The sequence below is a fragment of the Rattus norvegicus genome, chromosome 3, assembly GCF_036323735.1.
Source record: "Rattus norvegicus strain BN/NHsdMcwi chromosome 3, GRCr8, whole genome shotgun sequence".
Classification (NCBI taxonomy): Eukaryota; Metazoa; Chordata; class Mammalia; order Rodentia; family Muridae; genus Rattus; species Rattus norvegicus.
In genome coordinates, this window is record NC_086021.1 from 147,961,596 (window position 1) to 147,986,949 (window position 25,354).

The 25,354-nt window shown below is 40.2% G+C and overlaps 1 protein-coding gene across 8 annotated transcripts in view; it reads left to right on the top strand.

Annotated features, from left to right (window-relative positions):
- The first annotated feature begins 16 nt into the window (after positions 1-16).
- Ndufaf5 (NADH:ubiquinone oxidoreductase complex assembly factor 5) overlaps positions 17-25,354 on the top strand; it is a 29,517-nt gene continuing 4,179 nt past the window's right edge. The window contains exons 1-8 of one of the 8 annotated variants that reach the window (NM_001126371.1): positions 17-273; positions 1,556-1,596; positions 6,658-6,721; positions 9,903-9,950; positions 11,449-11,552; positions 13,725-13,764; positions 14,457-14,654; positions 18,932-18,992. In NM_001126371.1, coding sequence (NP_001119843.1) covers positions 52-273; positions 1,556-1,596; positions 6,658-6,721; positions 9,903-9,950; positions 11,449-11,552; positions 13,725-13,764; positions 14,457-14,654; positions 18,932-18,992 — 778 coding nt within the window. In that variant the 5' untranslated portion in view covers positions 17-51. Of the gene's footprint in view, positions 315-1,555; positions 1,597-6,657; positions 6,722-9,902; positions 9,951-11,448; positions 11,553-13,724; positions 13,765-14,456; positions 14,655-18,931; positions 18,993-25,354 lie in introns of those variants that run through there. The other 7 variants (XR_005501826.2, XR_005501827.2, XM_063283341.1 and 4 more) reach the window with 7 other exon arrangements.

Below are 25,354 nucleotides of genomic sequence, written 5' to 3' on the forward strand. Positions count from 1 at the left end.
GGCGCATGCGCACAATAGAAAACATGCCCAGCTGTAGCGCCGCGGCTAGAGATGCTGCGACGAGTCGTTCTTTCGCGCCTATACGCAAGGCTTGGAGGTCCTGCTGTCTCTGCAGGGAGAGGTGGTCGCAGGGGGGTCGCTTCCAGTGTTCCTCCTTCGGGCAGCACCTCGCCCAGAGCTCTAAACATCTTCGACAGGGAATTGAAGAGGAAGCAGAAGAATTGGGCTGCCCGGCAGCCCGAGCCCATGAAATTTGACTACCTGAAGGAGGAGGTCAGATTGTGGGACCGCGACGGAGGGAGGCACGGAGCCTGGTAGGGCGGACCTATCCACCCGACCGTGTGACCTTGAGAATCGTTACCTTCCTGGGACTTTCGGATTATCCTGGAAGGGCGATAGGCTCTGAGAGCGTGCATGGCAGTCATTCATTCCCTTAACAAACACTGCTTGAGTTCCAGGGCAAAGCAGGATCTCCACATTTGCAGAGCGGGAGACATACATAGACAAGGAATGTAATTGCAGCTAGAGTAAGGTGAAGAAAAAGTGGTAGTGGTATTGGTGACTGCGATGGTCAAGAATGACTGCTATGGGTGAAAAGTATGAAAGTTTAGTCGAGGCTGATGAGAGATGGGACGAATCTCCTAGGAAAAGGAAAAGTGCAAAATTCCTAAGGCCTTCAATAAATCCCTCCTTTCTATTCAAGAAGGGCATCTGGATTACAACCTGACTGAAACCTTTGAGTGTGCACAAGTAGAATCTATTCAGTAGAGTATATGAGAATCATTTCTGAAATAACCAAAAACTATTGCCATTGGGAATCGTACAAAGTGTGCTGCTCAGGGAAAAGACTTCGTTCGATGTCCTAATCCCTTGCCCATCACCCCCTCAAAACAAAATCAACGATATTCTTAGCTTCCAAATAGTAACCACAAGTTCAAAATGTTTATAAGAGACTTGAGGGCAATGTGTGGATAGTTGGCTTTATCCTGGAAGATGCCAACGCAGTGAAAGGTAGTACTTAGCATTGTGTTCGGGAAGGCCATCTATACTTTTCCACACTTGCTGTTTACTAATTTGCAAGCACTGGCTTTCTTAATTCATTATGTAATATATACTAGTCTGACCTCGAATTCATAGAAATCCACCTGCCTCAGCCTCCTGATGTTGATAATGGTTTTGAGTTTTTGAGACAATATACTGGCTTGGAATTCGTTATGTCACCATGTATTGCAGACTGGCCTCAGACGTGTGGTAGCCCTCCTTCCTCTGACTCCTGAACAGTAGGACTCTAGACATAAACTGCCACACCCAGCAGATTGTTCATCTTTATTTCATTAAATTCACTTCTACAGTAATTTGCTTCCGTTTGTTTCCTGGGTACTTTTAGTATGCCCATATTCAGTATTTGTAAAGAAAGTTGCTGTAGGACAATAGAAAATGGGATAGAAGGAATCACTTCTGTTTTGAAACATAAATTGAATCTTAGGGAAAAAGAATTACTGTTCTGTTAAGCCTACTTGGCGTATTTAACCTGTTGACTCTTGAAATCTTTCAGATTGGAAGTCGGATTGCAGACCGTGTATACGACATAGCCAGGTAGGAGATGTTATTTCAGTGAGATGCAGTCTCTCTTTCTCCCTGCTCCTTTCTCCCTCGATCCTCTCTCCTTGTCTGTCTTTCTGTCTTTTAGTTTCTTCATCTGTCTCTTTTTTCCCAAAACAGACTCTTGCTGTAAGTCCTAGGCCATGCCTTGAACTGGACTTGGACAGCCCTCTTTCTTTAGCATCTGAGACTATAGACATGCTCCTCCAGGCCTGGTTAAGATCAAAATCTACTGTCGAATGGAGGCTTGAAATCAAATAATGTGAGCTTGTTACGTGGAGTACTTGAGTATGAGAAGTGATTTAAATTACTGTAAACATCTTTCCGTTTGGATTTTTGAGATAGTGTCTCACTATGTAGCCCAAGAGGCACTCCTGCCTCCACCTCTAAGTGTTGAGATCTCAAGCACACACTCTTTTTCTTGTCTGGGATAGCAAATGCCATTTTCTTCATTGTTACATTTTTTTTTTTTAAAAAATTTGAATGTAAAACTTGTACCTTTCTACAAGCCTAAATGACTGATCTATTTGATTTAGCCCAAATTTAGTAATAGAGAAATTGCTCAAATATTGAACTAAAATCGACTGCATGTAAAATTTTAAGATTTATTAGACATTAAATTTAGGTTTTATTAAAATGAACAATAGAATCTTTTGCCATTTGAGTAAAAGAACATCTGTCTAGATTTGTTTTCCAGTTAGTAGAGATGAGCCCTGTTGGAGAACCCTGCTATTAAGGTTGCTGTCCAGTATGTTTGGATTATTCTCCAAGCTCAGTGCAAAATGGAGGACTCTTTCTCAGTGAGGCTTCCCTCTCTCTACCTGGACTTACTTGTAGTGTCTCTAAGCACAGATGCCTCACCTTATTTGGAGGATAACCCTGCAAAGAGCTTCTGGCAAGTGCTGCCCGATTCAGCATGTGTCTCGCTCTATTCCCCTTCCCATGTGATAATGAGGTACTGTGTTATGACCAATGGCCCCTTCCCACCCCTAAACCTAAGAGCCCTTAGATACCTACCCCTGGATCAGTAAAGTAGAGCTGTCTCACTGAAGCTTTCTCCTGGGAGTTTTCTGCTTCTGCTTCCCCATCCAGATCCCACCCCACAACCTTACCTCCCCCACCAATCCCAGGAAAAGGAGACCTACAAGACTGTCTATTTTATCTTAAGCATTGGTAATAATAATACAGTTTCTACAAGCTATGACTTGAGAAAGAGCACTTTCAATTCAGTAGTATAAAATTCTTGATGGATCTACTGCTCTTGTTTTAGGCATAATGAAAGCTTTATTGATTCAGGCTTGTCACCATGTAGTGGAACTACAGCCAAATGATGGCTTTGTATTAGAATTACTCTCTGGTACTAGCAAATCACTCCTCCTTTTGTTGACTTCAGTTAAGTGACACTTGTTGAATTATACCACATGGGATAGATTTATCACATTTGTCTTTTTAAAGCAGAGAGGATTTCTTTAACTCACAGTTTCTCACGCTGTATTTTGGGTACATCTTTACTGGTTGAGGCTGGTCATAGGTGCCACGTGGTGCTGTGTGAGAGTTTGCAGCTACACAAACCTGGCGAACCTGGAGTTCTTACTTTTGATTATGTCTAGCCATGGTGAAAGGGACGAAGATTTGTATGAGTTCTCCGCTTTCTCAGGCAGCAAGTGCAAGATAACTTTGGAAGTTGGAACCTTTCCCAGCCCCAATGATTGAATAAAAGTAACCAGAGTGAGCTAACAGGAGTCTTTTCCAAGAAAGCTGAACCCCTCTGCTCTTGGGAAAACTGAAGGCTTAACTTCTTGGTGAGCTTCTCTCTACTGTGACACCTATGACCCACTTCAACCAATAATCATTTGCCTAAATTATAGTTTTTGTATGATTTAATGAATGAAACATTAAATTTTGATTTTCAGTTTGGACTTTACATTTTCTGTGATGCAGCCCTGAGGATATTAAAGCCAAGTCCATGAAGACTCTTGTGATTATGACTGAAAGGATAATTTAAACATTAAATAGTTAGGACTGTATGCTAGATGAAGCTGAGTTCTCCATGAAGTTCTAGGATTAGAACTATTAACAAAAAAAAGAAGTGGGGAATGAAGGATTAAAAATTAATAATAAGCCGCCTAGCTACCCAAAAAGAAGAAGTAGGGTCTGTGAGAACATGAACTTTTCACCCCTCCCTTGCTGTACAATGGTTCCCGGAACATTCTTGCATGAAAAGTTTCCTGGAACAGCCACAATGACCCATAGCCTCCGGCCACAATGGTCCAATGGCCCTGTAAAATGTCACTACCCCTAATCACAATGTCACAAAGTCCTGGGTGTGTTGCCTAGTGTTACACATGACTAGCATATGACCTAAATGTATGGGCAGTTTGTGGTTTTGGAATTCCCCTCCTCCCTCCCTCTTGATCCCCCTGGTTTGTGGTTTTTTCCTTTATAAGCTCTGTGAAAATTCAGGTCGGGGTCGAACTCCTCTACTCCCTGTGTGGTGTATGAGTCTCGACCCCAGCATGCTGGCCTGAGCTCTCGTTTCATCTCGCCTACAATAAATCTTCCTCGTGTGATTGCAAAAAAAAAAAAAAAAAAAAAAAAAATAGTTAGGACTGAATTATTTAAAATGTGTTGAAGTTCTATTATTAGAGTACTTAACAGGTGTGGATTTGAAGCCACTTGTGCTTAACATGCAGAGGCCTACAGTTTCCATCTCTTGTATCATAAGGAGAAACAAGCAAACACAGAGTAGTTTGTATTATCACTGCTGTGTTTTATTAACTACACAGATTTTAATATAATTTGGGAGAACTAAGGCCTATTTAATACTCTTAAAAATCAATCAAATAACTCATTCTTTTAAAAACATCTATAGTGTGCTAAATATTTCATATGTAGTAAAAGCAGTAATTTTGCTGTTTTCTGAAAAATAATTTCGTTTTTGATTTTATGTGTATGTGTGTGTGAATATATATATGATATATATATATAATATATTAATATAATATAATACATAATAAAATGGGTGCATGCAGATGCCCACAGAGCATCAGAACCCCTGGAACTAGAGTTACAGGTAGTTGCAGTCCGCCTGGTGTGGGTGCTGGGAACTGAATCTGGGTCCTCAGCAAAAGCAGCACGTGCTCTTAATCACTGAGCCATCTCGCTAGCCCCCAGCTTTTTCATTTTATAGATGAGGAAACAGATTCAGGAAAGCTAAATCACCTATAGTCACATGTTAGTAAATTACTGATCCAGAATTTGAACTCCTGTCTTTCTAATTTTAAAACTAAAATTCAGTTATTGCTCCTTTATAATCAAGACATAGAACCTTGAGTGAAATAAAATGTTACTTGTGGTTTTCCATCTATGTATTGGTATTTTATAATTTTGTCATACAAGCTTTTATTAATTTTGTGTGTGTGCATGAAGATGTGTTGCAGGTATGAGGTATGTGTGTCCTGACTGTGGGGCAGGAAGATGGCTCAGCAGTTAAGAGGGCTGGTTGCTCTTCCAGAGGACTTGGGTTCCATTTTCAGTACCCACATGGAGGTTCACAACCATCTCTAACTTCCAGTTCTAAGGGATCTAAAGCCCACTTTCGGTTTTCCTGGTCAGCAATCATACATGTGGTACATATACATTGCATCAACATTCACATTATTAAAATTATGTTATAGGATATTTGTTTCTAATTGTGGTGTGGCTCAGCTCTTAGCATACACCTTTAATCCTTCTGGGCAGAATACAGAAACACCCTTAGTACTCACCTTTAATTCCAAACATGAAGGTAAAGTTCGTTTGTAGAAGGAAGCACCATGTTAGAAAATGATGTCTAATAGAGTAGCATAAAAAGTGAAAAATCAGGGAAAGATTTGACAGAAAAGGATATGCCCCACTCTCATGAAAGCAGAGAGGAGAGGGAAGCTACTTAAGGGAGAGACAGGACAGGAGGAAGAGAGTATAGTACAGGAGTACTGTTTGGAGGTAGAGTAGGACAACCCAGAGAGAGAGGGGAAAAAAGGCAGTTTTACCAGGAGGGTTTTACAGAGACAGATTGAAGAGAGAACAAGCTAGTCACAGGTAAAGACAGAGTGAGCAAGAGAATGAGAAGGGGCCAGAAAATTAGAAAAGACTGCTGGAGTTAGTTTGAGACCAAGCAGAGCAATTCAGAGGCCAAGAAAAAAGCCAGATTGAATAAGTCAGCTGGGAAATAAGTTTGGACAAGAACAGCTGAGTTGAACCAGCTAGGCAGAGATTAGAAAGAACTAGAAGGGATGATCTTATTCAGCAGCGAGTCTCAGAGACGGAAAACATTCTAGGCCTAAATTAGATGCATGAGGGTAGAAGCTTCCAGGACTAGGATTAGCCTAGATTAGCAGATGAAGGCAGTAAGCTTCCAAGACAATTACTCCAGGAGAATTTATAGAGAACTTTTATAGAGACTTTTAAAAAATATATTTTTAAAGAGAAAGAAGATATTTGAGTTGACTTACTTAGCAGTAAACACTTGGAACTTTTTGTACTTCTAAGATTCAAAAAATAATTAAGCGTTTCGAGGGGCATGTTTTGCCTTGATTTTTCCTGTGGTGCTAGAGAGTGAAGTAGGGCCTTGCATAAGTGGGGCATGCACTCTACCACTGAGCTGGGTGCCGGTGTTTTCCGTGTTGACTTACATTTAGCTTGTTTTCTGTCTTCGTCTGGATGATTGAATTCAAATGCCTTCATTAAGTGTGTTCTTCAAATCCATTTCTAAACCTCTTTGTCTGTTTTTTGCTTGAGCTCTCATGTATGTTTGGTAGGTGCTGTACTGCTGAGCTACATCCACTGCCCTGGGCTGGTTCTTCATAGTTCAGTCTTAGGGCTTAGTGACTAGATCAGACAGACTCACTCGATATATTATAGCTCCTGTAGATACTGCTGGCAAGGCAGAAAAGGCCAACCATAGAATTTTCTGAAAGCAGTGATTACAGAAATGTTTCTGCATAAGTAAATTAACCCTTGACTGTTTTATGGACTCTATTGCAAAGCTTAACTTCTATCTCTATTGTCTTCCAGAGATTTTCCCCTTGCACTGGACATAGGATGTGGAAGAGGCTACATAGCACAACATTTGAATAAGGTATTTTTATACACTGGTTTAATCAACTTTGAGAAATAAAATTGACTAATTGTGCATGTATGCATGTGTGAGCATATTTAGAGCCCCCCCACCCCCCTTTAGGTACATGTGTATTGTGTGCTTGTGTACATGGGGGTCAGAGCACAGCCTTGGTGTTGCTAAGTAGGAGTGTCAGTGAGCCTTGGCAGCTTCCTGTCGTTCCACTCTTCCTAGCATTCCAGGCACTGCATGCCCAGCTTTTCTTTTTAATATGGTTTCAGGGATTTGAACTCAGATCCTAATGTTTTTAAGTCAAGATAATTGAATCATCTCCCTTCCCCCAACTCAGTTAATTTTAAGAAAAGACTTTCATGATCAGCTTAGTCGAATGATATTTAGGTTGTTATATTAAAATTGCTAAACATTTATACATTGCTCCTGATAATTTCTTTAAACCTATATATTTTCCTCTTCGTTTTCATTTTGTTTAAGCATTTTAATAGTTCACAGTAAAGCCGGGTAACAGAATGCTTGTCTAGCACACATGAAGCTCTGAATTTGATTCTTAGTGATGCAAAAAAACATAAGAAAATTAATTTTATTAATTAAAAAGCTGTATAAACTATAGATAGCATTTAGTAGTACTCATTATTTTATATTTTTAATTCCAACTGTGTCTTAGAGTTTCTATTGCTGTGAAGAGACATGACCACAGCAACCCCTATAAAAAAGACCATTTGACTGGGGAGGGCTGGTTTAGAGTTCAGAGGTCCACATGTCAGGAAGCATGGTGGAGCACAGACAGACATGGTACTATAGAGGGGAAGTTCTGTATCTGATTGGCAGGCAGCAGGAAGAAGAGAAACTGGGCCAAGCTTGAGCATTGGAAACCTCAAAGCCCACCTTCAGTGACACACTCCCTCTAACAAGGCCACACCTTCTAATCCCTGTTGAGTAGGGCCACCCACTGATGACAAGCATTCAAGTTGGGCCATTCTTATTCAAATCATTACAAACCATAAATACATTTGTTTGTTCATTTATCTTTTTAGTCTTTGAGTAAGACACAGGTTAAAGTGGGCTTTAGAAAAAATATGTCTTATTTTTAATTATCTGTAGGTGACTATATTGGCATATAAATATGTGCCTCTGAGTGCAGGTGCTCACAGTAGCCAGAGGGATTGGATGCCCTGGGGCTGGAGTTAACAGATGGCTGTGAGCCCTGACATGGGTGGGACGTGAACTCAGATCCTCTGAAAGAGCAGCAAATACTCTTCTGAGCCGTCTCTCAGCTCTTGGGATTTAAGTAAAGCCTGTTTTGACAATACATATGTTTGAGCTGGGGTGCAGGAGACTTGTGAGACTCCTCAAACACTTACTGACAATACATGCCATAGGAAATTAAACATTCATTGATGGGCACCAAGAGTTAAAGGATGGGAGAAATATCAGAATGTGTTTGATGTAGTTCTGGAAGCGGAGAATCTGGGCTGGTGGTTGATAACTTTGAAAATCAGAGCAGGGCAGAAGGAAAGGGCGAGTGCTATGGAATGTGATGTGTAGTGATGTTTAAACATAATTAGTTTAGGCGTGTTATGTAAGAAAGACCAAAGGAGAGAGAATAGGCATGAGGAGGAGGCAGAGCTAAAGGCAGTCCAGTCATGAAGCACATGTAAAAGCTGTATTATATGAGAGACCTAGTAGACCCAGCAGGAATGGATCAGAGATTGGATCTCGGATTCTCATTTGGATTTCATCTATATCTATCCCTTTGCCTTCTTACTGCCTTTACCTTACCATATTGGCCCTAGTTACCTGCACTGCCTGTCTGAGTTGCTGCTGTAGCCTCCATGTTGGTCTCCCTTTGCCCCAACAGTCTGTTCTGTACGGCAATCCTTTTGAAATATAAGCCAGGTCATTCTTCATTGTCTCAGAACTGTTGGATTTTCTTCTATTTCAGACATAGTCATGTGTCTTGTGTGTGTGTGTAAGTATGTGTGTGAGCATGTGCCTGTCACAACACAGGTGGAGATCAGAGGATATCTTTAGAAAGTTGATTATATCTGTTTTACCATGTCAGTTCTGGTGACTGAACTTAGGTCATCAGATTGGCACCCAACATCTTTAATCACTGAGCCATCTCAGCAGCCACTTGTGACTACTTTCTAAAATAGTGCCCCCGCTTTTGATGACAAATAGCTCTTTATGGTGGCATGGTATATGTTAGTTTCTTTTGTGTCTGTCTTTTTGTACTGGACTTGCCTAACAAACTATTGGTAGGGTTTACTCTTGCTAAGCTGTGAGTAGACAAAAGCAAATATGGGTGAACTGAAAGATAGCACCTTCTCTAACAGAAGAGGGAAACCACAGAAATCACTGAAGAAACTGAGACCTCGGTAGTGCTGTGCATGAAGAGATCGGTGGAACAGGACTAACCCAGACGGAACAGATTGGTCATGCTTAGATCATGAGAGTGCTTTAGTGACACATACACACCAAGAATTGTGGACCATATGAGTAGAGTCCTGAATTATAAACAAAAACTATCAAGTGTATGTTTATTATGCACAAATACAACTTTATGAAATTTAAATGATGCTCAGAAGTAGGAATTTTCTCAAGATTGGGAAGTTGATGCCTGTTGTTAGGTGAGAGAAATAGACAGGAAGATACAGATTAAATATTGGAGGAGATCAGGATGCAGAATCCTGGAGGAAAGAGTAACATTGTCAGAACCCTTTCTCTTTAAGAGAGGATGATTGAAGTGGAAAACGAATCTTCTTAGTTTCTGTGTGTGTTTTCTTTTCCTCTGGAAACTCTGTGAATGGGAATGGAGCGTGAACCTGTGTGAAGTCTTTGTAACAGGAGTAAGGATAAGTACTGGCATCCGGCATGTTAGACAAAGAAAGGTTGAAGTAATGGAGTAGTGCAGGGTATTGGTATCCATACCTGTATCCTCTTATTTTGTTAAGGATGTTAAATATATTAAATATAATTAGCTTCATGTGTTTAAATCTGTGGTATTCTTTATATATTTCAAAGAAACTTGTGTATCATTTTGGAATTGGTTGGAAAATAAACTTACAAGACAAAAACTACTCCATAATTTTCTCCTTTGGAAGTTTCAGTAACTCTTTTGCTTTGCTACTGCTGCTATAAATGTTTCTGTATCATCTGATGTGCTTTAATTATCAAATTGCAGGAGACTGTGGGAAAGATCTTCCAAACAGACATTGCAGAACATGCTTTGGTAGGTAGCTTTTTAACACTGTTTGTTTCTGACCTGGTTTAATTTTTAGTTCTTTACTTCTGTCACAATGTAATATACGTGTAATTATAAATGTATACACATGAAGAAGACTTAAGCAGTGAGGAGTAAGAAAAGAGATTCCTGATCTCACTACCCAGAGACAGCTGTGGGTGACATTTGGGACTTTATAAACATGTAGCCCTCTCCGTCCTCCCAGTTCATGTGAACAGCAGTGCACTGACATGCCAGCGTTTTTATGGAGTGCTGTTCTGTTCTGTTTGAATACTTTTTGTACATGTGCACTTCCTTTTAAATGACCGCAGAGCCTTCCAGTATGTGAGCATCACGTGGTTGATTTGTCTGAGCAGCTTCTAGAAGCCTGCTCAGTTCTAGTTTCTCAGTAGCCGCTCATGCTGTTAACGACATATGGAAAACAACTGTGTGTGCTTGATTTAGTCGTTTTTTCCTGTTAGACATATTTTACATACTATAGACAGACATATATACATATATATATTTGGTGGATGGAGCAGAGCCCCCAAAAGCTATACTTTATTTCTTCTCTTAGCCATTTACACCTTCTTAGACAAAGGGTCTCTATAAAATTACTTCATGGATAAAATGTTACACAAAGGAGGGTTACAGAAGGATGTCGATAGTAAGTTCAAAGCAGTGTTTCATTCTGTAAGCTCATTATAAATTCAAAGCAATAGTTTCACATGGTCTTGCTTTATCATAGTGCACACCTGTGGATAGCTTCTTCCTTGGATCTGACCTAGAATGAGTGTTTTTCCTTGATCACAAATTTGTCCTAAGCCCATTTCTCTTAATAGTGTAATATATGAAAGTTCATTATATTGCTTTATATATGCAGCCTTTACTTCTGTTCTATGAGGAGGGGGCATGTTCTATTCCTGAATCTAACTTTATTACATCTTTCTGGCAAAACAACTAAAACTTTGAACTTTTAAAATAATTTTGTGACATGCCTTTCCTCTCACCTTCATTGATTTCAGCTTTTACATAAATTTTTTTCTAGGCCATTTTTAAGAGCTTATTTTTAGAAATGTTAACCCTTCATAATTTATAATAAATATTTTCCTGTTTTGTATTTACATTGTTTATTGCTTTTTAGAAGTTTTAAAATTGGCCTTTCATTTACAGTGTCTAACTTTTTAGTCATATTTATATAAGATTTTTAAAAATCCTTATGAGTCTAAAAGTGTACATTCAGATTCAGTAGTCTGTAGCTTCATTTGTTGCATTGAGATGTTTAGGTGCCTGAGATTTGTTTTAGTGTGAATGGATGTATTTTTTATATTTTTTGAAGCAGCTGAGTGTTATTTAACAAAACTTGAGTGCTTTTTGTGTGCTACATTTTGTATTTTGTTTTTTGATAGAAACTGCTAAGCGGAATATAATATTAGCAGTGTTTAACAGTGGTTGTGTTAGTAATTGATGCTATTTAAATAATTGAACTTTTATCTTTTATCATTAGAAAAATTCCATAGAAACAGATATTCCTACTGTGAATATTTTAGCTGATGAAGAATTCCTTCCCTTCCCAGAAAACACGTTTGACCTGGTGGTTAGCAGCTTAAGGTTAGTGATCCGTTTGTACTTTTAAGAAATATGTTAGAGAGGCTAATGAGATACTCTCTGGTTGGTGAGTGCTTGCTGCATAAGCGTGAAGCAATAAGTTTGTGTCACAAAACCCACATACAAGGCAGGCATGTGGTACATGCTTGTTCTCACACCTCTGGAGAGGCAGTGTCAGGCACATCCCTGGGACTCCCTGGCCAACAACAAGTTTACTTGATTAATTTTAAACCAATGAGAGTCCCTACTGAGAAACAATATGGTCAGAACCTGAGAAGAATACTTGAGGTTAACCTCTGGTCTCCACATGCACATGTGTGCAAGCTTGCATACATAGACATAGACACACACACACAAAACGTATGCATGTGTGCATATGTATGTGTATGTGTGTATATATATGTTACAAATATATCTAATTTATGTTATAATATTATACTCTTAGAATAGCAATGGATAGTGGACTAATACCCTCCCACCTCGGACCTGGAATTAAACCTAAGATCTTGGGTGTTAAAGACAGTCTATCACTGAGCTGTATTCTTTACTGTGATAGAATAAATTCTTTTTAGTTACAAACTGGTTATCTTAGTTTATAGATGCTAAAATTTTTCTGTTCAACAGTTATGAATTCAGGATACCCAAGTGGAAATTAGATGTACGGTCTTAAGTGTCTTTTTATTCCCAAGTTGCTAATTTACTAAAACTCTTTTGCTCTTGCACATTGAGACTAAACAGGATAAGCAGAAAACACGGTATTTAAGAGGTTTCTTATGTGTAAGTTTAGAAAGCTTTGTTTCCCATCCCCTTAAAAGATGTTGGATATACTATCTGCATATTAGAATAGGCAAAAGCCAAACACTGACTACTGGCACGTATAGAGCACCTTACTCTTCTTACTAACATTGCTGATGGGACTGCAGAATGGCGTAGGCACTTTGAAAGACTAGCTGATGATTTCCTGAAACTTGATAATCTTTGTTAGGATCCAGGATTTAGAGTCCTGCTATTTATTTACCCAAAGAAATGAAAACTTATATCCATGCAAAAACATGACAATGAATAATATATTACTGTTTCAAAAAATATTTTAGACTTGCTTTCTATGTATGTGAGTATTTTGCTTGTAAGTATGTATTTGCACTACATGCATGTCTTATGCCTGTGGAGGCCAGAAGCAGATGTAGGATCCCCTGGAATTGGAGTTACACATGATCATGGCCACCATTTGGGTGCCAAACACTGAACTCAGGTTTTGCAAAAGCAAATGCTGTTAACTGCCGCAGCTGTGTTAATAACTGCTAAAACTTGTGAGCACCTAAGGTTTTGTCTTAGTTAGGGTCACTGTTGCTGTGATGAAAAATCATGACCAAAGCAGGTTGGGGAGGAAAGGGTTTATTTCACTCGGTGTCCCATATAACAACAGGTCATCAGCAAAAGCCATGAGGGCAGGAACTCAAGCAGGGAAGGAACCTACAGGCAGAAGTGATGCAGAAGTCGTGGAGGGTGCTGTTTACTAGCTTGCTCTCCCTGGCTTGCTCAGTTTGCTTTCTTTTTTTTTTTTCCCCCGGAGCTGGGGACCGAACCCAGGGGCTTGCGCTTGCTAGGCAAGTGCTCTACCACTGAGCTAAATCCCCAACCCTCAGTTTGCTTTCTTATCGAACTCAGGACTACCCAGTCCAGGGATGGTACCACCAGTAATGCCCTGAGTCTTACCTCATTAATCACTAATTAAGAAAATGCTCTAAAAGCTTGCATACAGCCTGACCATATGGAGCCATTTTCTTAATTGACTCCCTTCTCTGAGATGATTTTAGATTGTCAAGTTGACATAAAACTATCCAGCATAGATGTCTTTCAGTACTAAGGTATTGAATTGTGGTACATCTTGACATTGGAATTACTTAGCACTAAAAAGAAATAAGCTGTCAAAACATGAAAAGAATGCAAGAACTCAAAGACACATTACCATATGAAAGATTATTCAAAAATATGTGTATGCTGGTTCCAGCTATGTCATTCTGAACCAGGCAAAAGTATGGAGAATATAAAAAGATCAGAATTTTTTGTGGGATATAGAAAACAATGTAATTTCAGATTTCAGTTTAGTACCTTTTTTGGTTTATCCTACTGATAATTACACTAAGATTAAACAGATATGTGTTTATATTTTAGTTTGCACTGGGTGAATGACCTCCCTAGAGCACTTGAACAGGTGAGAAGGCTTTCGTTGGTCTGTTCTGAGATAGTTTATTATCACAGATTGACAAATGTTTCTGTTTGCATTGTTCATAAGTCTGACAGAATGGAGTGAAACCAAGTATTTTAATGTCCTGTGGCCTGGGTGTCCTTGGCTCTGACTTGCATTGGGTGGCACTCCTCGGGAACTTTAAGAGCAGCTGTTGTAGAGACGCTTCTAGTATGTTTCTGAGAGATTTAATTACCATGTAAGACAAATTGGTGTCACCCAGCATGCACTATATGAACTCTCTCTCTCCTTTTATTGCCTGTGAACCTGTTCTTGTTTACATAGTATCTGCCCTTTGCATACGCTCAGTAAGTGTTAGATCAATGCTTATAGATTGGTTTTTATCAGTGAGCAGAGAGTGTAGATGGTGGTAGATGATGTCGTGTCTTAGTGGGACTCGGGGAGAGCAGCTGGAGGGAGGCACGCAGGGCCCAGCATCCGTCTTACAGATACTTGTATCATTAGTGAGTGAATTGTCTGTCTTTGCCGTTACTATACAGCATACATACATACATCATACAGCAGTGACTCTAGGATTTCTTGTCTGATATTTACTTTCTGATTAATTTGGCAAAATAAGATTGATAGTCATAAAATATATTTATTCTTTTGATGTTTCTGTCTATAAAATTTGAATAGTTTTGTTATATTTATTGCAGATTCATTATGTCTTAAAACCAGATGGAGTGTTTGTTGGTGCAATGTTTGGAGGTGACACGCTCTATGAACTCCGGTGTTCACTACAGTTAGCAGAGACAGAAAGGGAAGGAGGCTTTTCCCCACACATTTCTCCTTTCACTGCTGTCAATGACCTAGGGCATCTGCTGGGAAGAGCTGGCTTCAACACTCTGACTGTGGTGAGTTTCAGGAGAACTAAGTAGCCCACAAGTAACTTACTTACTACATTGCTTAAAAAAAAAAAACAAAAAAAACTTAAAAAAAAAACCAGCATATATTAATAGTGTTCTGGAATGCTTGGGGCAATTTCCTCACATTTGTTTTTCTTCTTTTGGGGGGTGGGTGAGAATGATTTATTATCTTTAGTGTGCATAAACACAATCTGAGGTCAGTAATATAAACTTTTAGATTCCAGAATAAGTCACTCCAAAAAATGTACTGGAATTTATGAAGAGATGACTTCTTTTATATGTATTTATTTTGTGAGGGAGGAAGGTACGCCATGGTCTATGTGTAGAGGTCAGAGGGCAGCTTTTGGCAGTCAGTTCTCTCCTACTGTGTGGGCTTCCAGGACTGAACTCAGTGCCGTTACCTGCTGTGCCACCTTGCCATCCTCTCTGCAGGAAACTTTATAAAAATACTACTCCGTTAGAATCTTCAAATCCAAATTAGATGTAATTTGGGTTAAGACCACTACAAATGTGACAAAATGTTTCTATGATAGGGACATTTGTAATACTCTCCCTACCACCAACTATCAATTCAAGCAGACACAAATGACGATGTTCTCTAGGTCTAGGCTTAGTTGAGGTAGAATTTGTTCTATTTCAAACAGAGTGGAGAGTTTTATAAAGAGGATCCATATGAAATAAGTGCAGAAGAGAAGTAGATTCTGCACAGACTGGGTCAAGCACTGCATATGGCTTACCTTATTTTGGGGAGGTGTTTTTAGACTTGGTGTTTTATGTGCACAGGCCAGTGTGGAAGTCACTGTGACTTTGAGGTGCTGCTCCTTTCTGAACTCAGTGTACTTTGATTACAGGCACGCACACCTGGCTTTAGTGACTATAACTTAAATCTTTGCCCCGTCCCTGTATTACCGACGGGAATTTGAGAAGGATACTTCATTTCTCTCAGCATTTCTATAAGAAATGTAAATGCGTTTCACCTTGGGTGACCCTTGATGTTAAATGGCCAAAGAGTGAGTGCCATGACCTGCTTTTCTCTTTCCTCATCCTACTTCTAACACTTTCTAAGAATAGATTTCCCAAAGGGTCTCTCCCTTCCACCTCTCTCCCATCACAGTCATTCTATAGAACCCATTCCTCTCCTCAGATGAGTTGAATAGATTGGCTGTGCTTTCCAGCCCCTTCAGATGCAGAAATGTGTCAACGTGATTGGCAGCCACTGGAGTTCCTTGAAGACAGCCTCTAGGTGCATAGTTAGGGATGATAGATGGGCTTACAGTTAAAATAGCTACTTAGTGAACTTACTGTGAAATCAACCAACCAAAAATTATGTATATCTTGTGTAATGAGAGAAAGAAAGCAAGGGGGTAAACTGGCAGAAAGCCTAATCTTTAAAAAAAAAAAAAGCCTCCAGAGAAGGGAAGAAAGGGCGGGCTGGGAGACTAGGCAAGGCTTCTTCAAGGTAAGGGCTGGACACAGTCCTGAGACTTCTCTCTTGAGTCTAGGTTGACTCTTAATAAACGTTTACATTATCTAAACCAATAAAAACATGGTTTTGAAATATCGAACATCTGAAAATTGGAGAACATAGCTTCATGTTGAAGAACCAACATATAAGAAATTATGCATTGAGGGGGTAATTATATTTTAAAGATATTTTAATTATATAAGTAACTCAAATAATTTTAATTATAAATGTAAAACTACAGATAGACTGGGGAAAAAAAAAAAACCTCATTTGGCTTTAATCCCGCAAATCTTAGTTTTCTTTGGAGAACAGGATTTCTCAAAATTTTAGTCTTTGGTATTTGGGGTGGCTCACACTTTTAGTCCCATCTCGTGGGAGGTAGAGAGAGACTGCTGGATCTCCTAGTTCTGGGCTGGCCTGGCCTACAGAGTGTTCCAGTATAGCCAAGGCTGCACAGAGTCACCCTGTCTCGAAAAGCAGAAAACAAACACTATTAACACAAATATTGTGCTAGAACTTATTCTGCTAAACTAAAAATAGTCCGTACTACTTGTTATTGTGAATTCTCTGCATTTTCATTCTTTTTTTAATGAACTACTTTAGCATTGTGTGTCTGCGTATTTATATATGTATGTATATGGTTCTGGAGTTCCCATTCTTAGCTGTGTTTTCTAAAGTAGTACAGATATGTGCTCTCCATCTTAGTACCCACATTGTGTTCACTAACAGGAAAATGTCACGGCTTCATTTCTCTCTCTGAATAAATATCTTCCTCATCCTCATCATGGATTCAGTCTTGCAGCAGACGTTTATTGAGTTCTGGGCTGTGGTGCTGTTCTAGTACTTTGGGTGTAGCAGCCAACAAAAGCCATTCTCATATAGTGTTCTTCAGTGTGTAGTGGGCCCCATAGAATTTAGTGTCTGATACACCGGAACCTGTGCACAAAATCATTTGTTGTTGTTGTTGTAGTTGTTGTTGTTATAGTTGTTGTTGTTATGTAGAGCAGAGTGTCAGGGATTTTCATCAGATCTTGAGATCTGGTGTGACTAGCCAGAAGCCACTGGTTTAAAGTTTTAATTTTAATATTCTTTTATTTACGGTAAACAATGATAATAATAACAATTGCAAGTCTACTCTCATTTCAAGAATTACCCACCATATTGTTACAAACCTATAATTGAGGTGAAAAAAATAATTACTGGGAAGATAAGAACCTCTAAACTATGCAGACGGGGCGTAGGAAGGGATAACACAAAAGGTGTGGAGTGGATTATTATGCGACTATAGTGGAACTCACTGTGTAGACCAGGCTGACCTTGAACTCAGAGATCTGCCTGCCTCTCTGAAGGCTGGGATTAACAGTGAACCACTCTACCATACATTATTTTACTTTTTATTTTGAGAGAAGCTCTACTTAACTGCTCAGGCTGGCCTTGAACTCACACTGTAGCTCAGTGACACCTTGAACCTGTGGACTTGCCTCAGCATCACAGACTTACGGGGTCATAAACCTGTACTGCTGTGTCTGAACAAGGGTCTCTTTAATGGTTCATTAATGTAAAAAGTGCAGAGATTAAATGGTCACTATCCATTTTAATAGACACTGCTTAGCACACACAAGGCTGGCAATACAGCTCAGTGGTAGAACCTTTACGTAGCGTGTGTGAGGATCTTTAGTTCAATTCCCAGTCCTGTTATAAAATATGATCTCCTCCCCCCATGTGCACACATTCCAATACATGCATATTTCCAATAATAGAAAGGAACAATACAATCTATGCATAGGGAGAAGCGATAGAGCAAGTTTGAAGTAGAAAGGCTCCTCGTGACATTCGATACTTTATTCTTCTACCCAAGACAGGAACTTGAAGCAATACAGTCATGTAGAAGCATGTATGCTCATTACCCAGCTCACTTCTTAAGTGTTTAAAACTTTTCTCATGGGGTTGAGGATTTAGCTCAGTGGTAGAGCACTTGCCTAGCAAGCGCAAGGCCCTGGGTTCAGTCCTCAGCTCAAAAAAAAAAAAAAAAAAAAAAAAAACCCAAACAAACAAACAAAAAAAACAAAAAACTTTTCTCATGCCTGTACAACCCCGTCTCCAATCCCCAGGGAGTAGTGCTGCCCACGGTGGGTCAGGTCTTCCCATATCAAGACAGCCCTGATAGAATGGTCCCTCATTGAGTTCTCTTCCCAGGTGACTCTCCATTGTGTCAAGGTGATGATTAGAAATGTAGTGTTTTTTCTTCCCAGTTTAATACCTGATATATCCTATATCTCAGTATGTTAAATGGATGTTTGGAGGTGGGAGATTGAATAGGAGCATGCCTGACTTGGTCTTGTAATACCACAAATGGTACACCTCTTTGGGGGATATTTTACAAAAAACAAGAAGCCACTCATTGTGGTAAAAGCCTTTAATCTCAGCAGTAGCAGAGGTGAGACGATTTTTTATTTTGAGGCCAACCAGTGAATTCCACAGCATTCTAGGCTACATAGTAAGAAAATAAAAGTAACCATTCCAACATAAAACAGAGTTACTCTATTTTCTTTTCAATGTAGAAATTAGTACAGTTGCTAGATTTTTAGAAGATAACATTTGTGAAAAGTATTAAAAACAAGGCAGTTCTTGGGGTTGGAGATAGACCTCAGAGGTAGGCACTTGCCTATTATTGCTAAGTACTTGATAGTGAAATTTCCTGCCTACCTCAAGAGTGCTGGGAAATAGTTAACAGCTCTTTAGCTTAATTTTTGATTGTCTTTCGTGATTGTCACATAATACATTTTTCTTTAAAAAATAGGATACTGATGAAATTCAAGTTAACTATCCTGGAATGTTTGAATTGATGGAAGATTTAAAAGGTAAGGCATTTTAAAGAATTTGCAGACTATTTGAGAGGCATTTTAACAGTGTACTCTAGGACAGTGATAGGCTAAGCACTAGGGGTCTGTTTCTGCTGAGAAAGCACACTGTCATTAGAGCTATGGTGTACAATGTAGAAGGAGGTAGACAGCAGGCAGATGGCACAAAGGAGAGTTAAATCAGTTGTGGTTAGCGCTATAAGATCGAGGCTTGTTAGCACTATGTCTGCTTCTGGGATAATATAGGAAGATCTTGTTTTAGGTACATTTGTCAATAATCCAGGGGTTTCCGGTAGCAACAGTTTATACTTGAGGTCTAAGTATGTGCACACACGCGCACGCACACATTCACACACACACACATTTAAAATATTACAGTCCTTAGATAATTTGATGAGTTTAGGGTTGAGGATTTAGTTGAGAGTAGATCTGGTCTGGGAGATTAAAGAAATTATATTTGAAAACATGGTATTTGAGCCATGGTCTTTTTTTTCCCTTATGTCTTTTTTTTCATTTTTAATTGTATGTTTTATATATTTACATTTCAAATGTTATCCCCTTTCCTGGTTCTCCCCTCTTCCTTCCCTCCTCCCTCTGCTTCTATGAAGTTCCTCCCTTTCCACTTTACTTCACCACCCTGGCATTCCTCTCCACTGGGGAAATGAGCCTTCACAGGACCAAGGGCCTCTTCTCCCATTGATGGCCGACAAGACCATTCCCTGCTATGTATGCGGCTAGAGCCATAGGTCTGTCCATGTGTACTCTTTGATTGGTGGTTTAGTCCCTGGGAGCTCGGGGGATCTGGTTGGTTGATATTGTTGTTCTTCCTATGGGGTTGCAAACCCCTTCAGCTCCTTCAGTCCTTTTCTAACTCCTCCACTGGGGTCCCTGTGTTGAGCCATGTTCTAAAGAAATAGAGATGAGTTAACCAGATGAAAAGATGAGGGAAGTGTCTCAGGCACAGAGGACAGCATATGCAAAAGCCTTTTTGCAAGAGAACATAGCCAGAACTGAAGAAAGGCATTTGTCAGAGGAAAGTAAGATGGAGACTTGAGTGATGGGACTGTGGGAAGTGAGGGTCATATTCAACACAAAACCTTAAAGTCCCCAGATTACTTACTTTTGTCTTTATGACCAAATACCTTACGGAAACAACTAAGGGAAAGGCCTCTGTTGGCTCAGGGTTCAGGGTGTACAGTCTGCCGTGGCAGGGAAGGCACTGTGACAGGAGAAAGAGGCAGTTGGAGAGACCACAGCAGGAGGCCACAGTGACACAGAGCCAGGCTGTGATGCTCAAGGCTTAGCATCCCAGTTACTCACTTCCTTCCTCAAGAACTCACCTCTTCCACAATCTTCCAAAGCAGTGCCACCAACTGGGGACCAATATTTCAAACACATGAGCCTTTTCGTGCTGGCAGTGGAGGTGGTGATGGTGGGTTCCATGTTTAAACAGTAACAGACCCTATTAATGTTGTTTTCCATTCCCGAGGTTTGATCTCCAGTACCAAAATATATTGATTTCCCAAATTCATTTGCTTTTGTGAGACTGTGTCTCATGGTTTGGCCCAGGCTGACCTTGAACTCTGCATTGCCTTAGCTTGGGTTAAAGGCATGATCTACTCACATTAATGTGTTGTAGTACATTTTTCCTACATACATGTTTGCGGTCTCTTGTTCAGAATTGGGGAAGGCCCTTATCATTAGTTCAGATCCAGAGCTTTAGCTTGGCTTTGAAAGTTACATTATGTAGCTCATCAGGCTGGTCACCTAGACCTTCAAAAGTCCCTACAAATGCCTTGTGTTCAAGGTCTAGTCTTAGTGTCCTGGTACACACCAACCTGCGGGGTGGTCCTGGTATCAATAGAGAGCTCTTGATTTACCTCTTCATGGTCATGCCCGCCCACCGTGAGAACACATTCTTTAGTCTGCTTCATCTGGTAAAGCTCCTCTAGGGTGTGGCATTTCTTCTTCTCTTCTCTATCCTAATCTGTGACTTATTCAATGACCTTTGTCAAATTTGCATTTGGTGAATGTCATCTTAAAAATTTGGCCCCATTCATGAGCCTCTTGCCTGCTGTAGTAGTTTGAGTCTCCCACATCACTGCAGCAGAGCTGACTGGGGAATGTGGAGGCAGATATGTTGATGACGGGAGGATAGTTAGTGCACTTAGGTGTTTGTGTTTGATAGCAAGAAGATCCTGCTTATGGGGCTCTTTGCCTTGATACAGAGGAAGTAATGCTGTGTGGAGATTCTTAGTCTGAGAATTGTGTAGAAGCACTGACATAGTCACTGGAGAGAAAGGTGAATGACTAGGGGAAGTTACAGAGTTTGAAGGGTTCACTAAAGTCAATCAGACTTACCTGATTGGCAGCAACAGGAAGTTGGGTCAGTTTGGGTTGGTGTCCTGCTATTTCTAAGATCACTCTACAAATATAATTGAAATGGTGAAGTGGAAGGCAAACGTGAGCTGGGAAGTTGGATGAACGTTGCTGTACCTAAGCGGTCTCCACACAGTCAGGAAATGATTACAGCTGAAGTACTCAGTAATGCTGAAAGGGCTGGGTGATGCACTCGGAAAATGAGATGCTTGGTGGGTGACTTGAAAGTAAAGGGGTTAAAGTTACAAACTCTGTCGGGGACATCTCACACATACAGGGGCGGAGGGGAGGACGAAGCTCATTGGAGGTGAGGTAGAGAGTGGAACTTGATGGACACTAACACTTACTGAAACCTGTCCCCTCAGAGTGAGAGGTGCACAGGAAAACCGGCCAGTGCCAGACCTTCAAAGGAGGGGCTGCTTAGGCTGAGATCTGCCAGCAAGCAGCAGCAGAAGTTACAGCAGGGGGAGCTATCCGCTACAGGGTGAGGGTGTCTCACAGGCAGAGCAAATCACGACCAGGCAGACACCCTGAGGGACAGCAGGGATGCAGCTCCCGCCTCTCGGCTTTGAAAAAGTGTGACTTATTCAGGAAGAAACACCTGCCATGGAGAAATTACAGCTGTCCTCCTTTGTGAGACTTTGTGAACGGCTTGTACACACACACACACACACACACACACACACACACACACACACACACACTCTTCACTAATAGCATGGGCAATTTTGATGGCTAGAGGAGTTAAAGTTGGGGGGGGGCGTCTATGAAATAGAATTATGCTTGCCTGTAAGGAAGCCTTCATCTGTTTCTGAAAATTTATAATACATTTTGAAATAATGAAATTTATGTAATTGCTTGCCTGTTCTTACATTTATAGATTTATGGTTTTTACAAACATTTTTGTACTTTTTTCTTCCCAGTGTTCCTCTTGGTAACTGCTTTTATGTTGAGTAAGAAGCATTAGGGCTAAAGAGAACCCTTGAGTCTGAGTGGCTGACTTAGGTGCCAAGCGTTTGTCTTGTGCCCTGGCGTCTTACCCGACTCTCATTGCTTGCTGTAGTTGTCTGTTAGTGGTAAGGGTCTGGCCTGTTTCTTGTTCCACGTGTTTACCACTCTTCTGAGAGTGCAGTTACACTGTCCTATTAACATAGGAAGATACACATAGACAAAAACTAATCACTGTGGTCCCTTTGCATCATGAGAAACAGGATTGGTAGGCTACTGGTGCACACTCAAGATGATAAAGATAATAAAGCACAGCAAACATTTTTTGAAATGTCCCCAAGTACTAAACAGACTCAGAAACATGGAGCCCTTTTATGTAAAAGCTTAAGATATGGTAATGAAATTATAATTTCTCATTTAGGCTCCAACAATAATTCTTTGAATACAGTGTTTATTTTCTACTAGTCTATAATAAATGCTGTACTCATGATTCATTTCAAGAAAGAAAATAGAAAGAGACAAGAAATTAGATCTATCAGTTGGAAAAGGTTACTGCCCACTGATTTAAAAATACAGTAATTACTCTGCAGTTCTCTGGGCTATTCTTTTTCTTTCCATGTGTGGGTTGTTTTTCTAGGGATCAAAAACTTTAGCCTTGCACATATAATCCAAGTGCTTTGCCACTGAGCTACATCTCCAGCCTCTGATTTTTCGATACAGGATCTGCCTTTGCACCCTCAAGCTAGCCTTGATCTTGCTTTGGATTGCAGGCTTACCTCAGACTTACTATCTGCGTGTCTCTGCTTCCTGAGTGCTGTATTGTATCTGGCACAAGGTTTTCTAATGTCTTGATTTACAGGTGAACTCATCAAAGGCATAAGTACCTTGTCTGTAGTCATGCTAAACCTAGGATTAGTTACTTGAATCCACAGTTTTATTCTATACATTAATGTAGTATATATGTATGTATATATGTATATATGTGTGTGTATATATGTGTGTATATATATGTATGTATGTATGTATTTATACTAAAATATATAGTTGCATCTTTCAAATAGTGAGATTAGCCTTTTTGTTAACGCTTTAGTGTTATAACTGCTTGTGGTTTTTAAAAATGTTTTTTGTTGTTTCTTTCAGAATTTCATAAAATAAGTTTTTGATCATATTCACTCGCTCCAAATTCTTTTAAGACCCATCCGCCTTCCCTTCCACCCAGTTTTATGTCTCTGCCCTCTCCCACGCCCTCAACGTCAGTTTGTGCTGCTTGGATCTGTAGCCTGCTGGAATGTAGCTAACTTATCATGACTACACTCTTGGAGAAAACTGACCCTTCCTCTCCCAGCTAACAGTGGCTAATCGCTCCTCAGGCAGGGGTGGAACACTGCCCAGCTCCACTTTCCATGCTGGGACTTGATTTGGCTGGGGAATTCCAGGTGATGCTACCACACTGGTTTACATGTGCAGCTGTCCTGCTACGTCCAGAAGACACTGTCTCCTCCCTGTCATTTCCTGCTGGCTCCTATATTCTGTCTGATGATCCCTGAGCCTTTGACACAGGGGGTTCAGTGTGTGTGTGTGTGTGTGTGTGTGTGTGTGTGTGTGTGTGTGTGTGTGTGTTCCATTTAGAACTGAGCATTCTGCAGTCTCTACTTCTCTGCACCATGGCCATTTGTGGCTCTCAGTGTTGACTGTCATCTATGACAAAAAGAAGCTTCTCTGGTGAGGATTGAGAAATGCTTCAATCTGAAGGTGCAAGAAGGCAGGTGTGAGACACATGGTGTCTTAGTTATGTTGCTGTGAAGAGACACCAACTGACCAGGCAACTGCTATAAAAGAATACATTTAAGTGGAAGTTTTTGAGGCCTAGTCCATTATCATCATGGTAGGAAGCTTGGTGGCAGGCAGGACAGCATGGCACATGGGGCTGGGATCTTACATTCTGATCTATTGGCAGGCAGGTAGGGAAAGGCTTAGCATGGACTTTTGAAACCTCAAAGCCACACCTACTCCAATAAGGCCATGTCTCCTAATCCTTCCCTGATAGTTCCACTAACTAGGGACAAAGGATTCAGTTATGGTTATGGGGGCCATTCTCTTCAAACCACCACACATGGTCTTCCGGTAAATCAATGCTTGCATTTTAACCACTTTCTAGATCAGGTTTTAGAACCTTTTTGGGGCCCCTTCCCTATTAGTAATGCCTGCCCCCTGGGCTTTAAGTAGGTCTGACAGTTTGAGGAACTGTTCTGAATGCTTACCCTTTAGAGAGATCTCTTACCTCTACTGTCAGGCCTTTTACAAAAGTCATGTTTTTGATGTCTTTTATCTGTAGGTGACTTAAGAATCATATAAAGATAATTTGTAAAAATGTTATTTGTTTAAACAGAAGCATTAACTGATGGCTTTTATATTTATTCACTGACTGTTTATTGAGTCCTTAGCTAGTGGTGGAGATCTGTAGTTTCTCATCTCAAGTTGCTAATATTCTAGATGAAAAGACTCCCAAGCTAGACAGACACACCTCTACTTAAAATGAGAGAAACACAAGGAATTGACTTTAAATCTGCTTAAGAGTCTTATAGAAAATGCAGAACCTAGGTGAGCTAAAGTGAGTTTTCCAGGATGAAGGGTAGGGAGAGTTTGAGGGTTGCACCAAGAAGAGTGTGTATACAGTCATGGGCGGGAGATATGAGAGGTTATGTATGTCCTACTCTTGTGTTGGGGGAATGTGGTAATAATGCTGCCTAAGTGTATAGAATAGGCAGATAATGGGGAACCATAGAAGATCAGAAGCTTCTAGATTTTCTCAGATGAGCCTTCTAGCTTGTCTTGGGAGAATTTTCCCCAGGGATGACTCAGATTCAAGTGTAGTAGAAGGTACATTGTTTGCCTGTTTGTTAGGCATGATTTATAGGAGGGTAAGACAGGAAGTAGCATGGCCAGTCTGCCCTGGTGTATGAGGAAACTGAGGCACAGAGAAGAAAGGGACTTGTCCAAGTTGTAATGGAGACAGGCAGCTTAGTTCATATCCT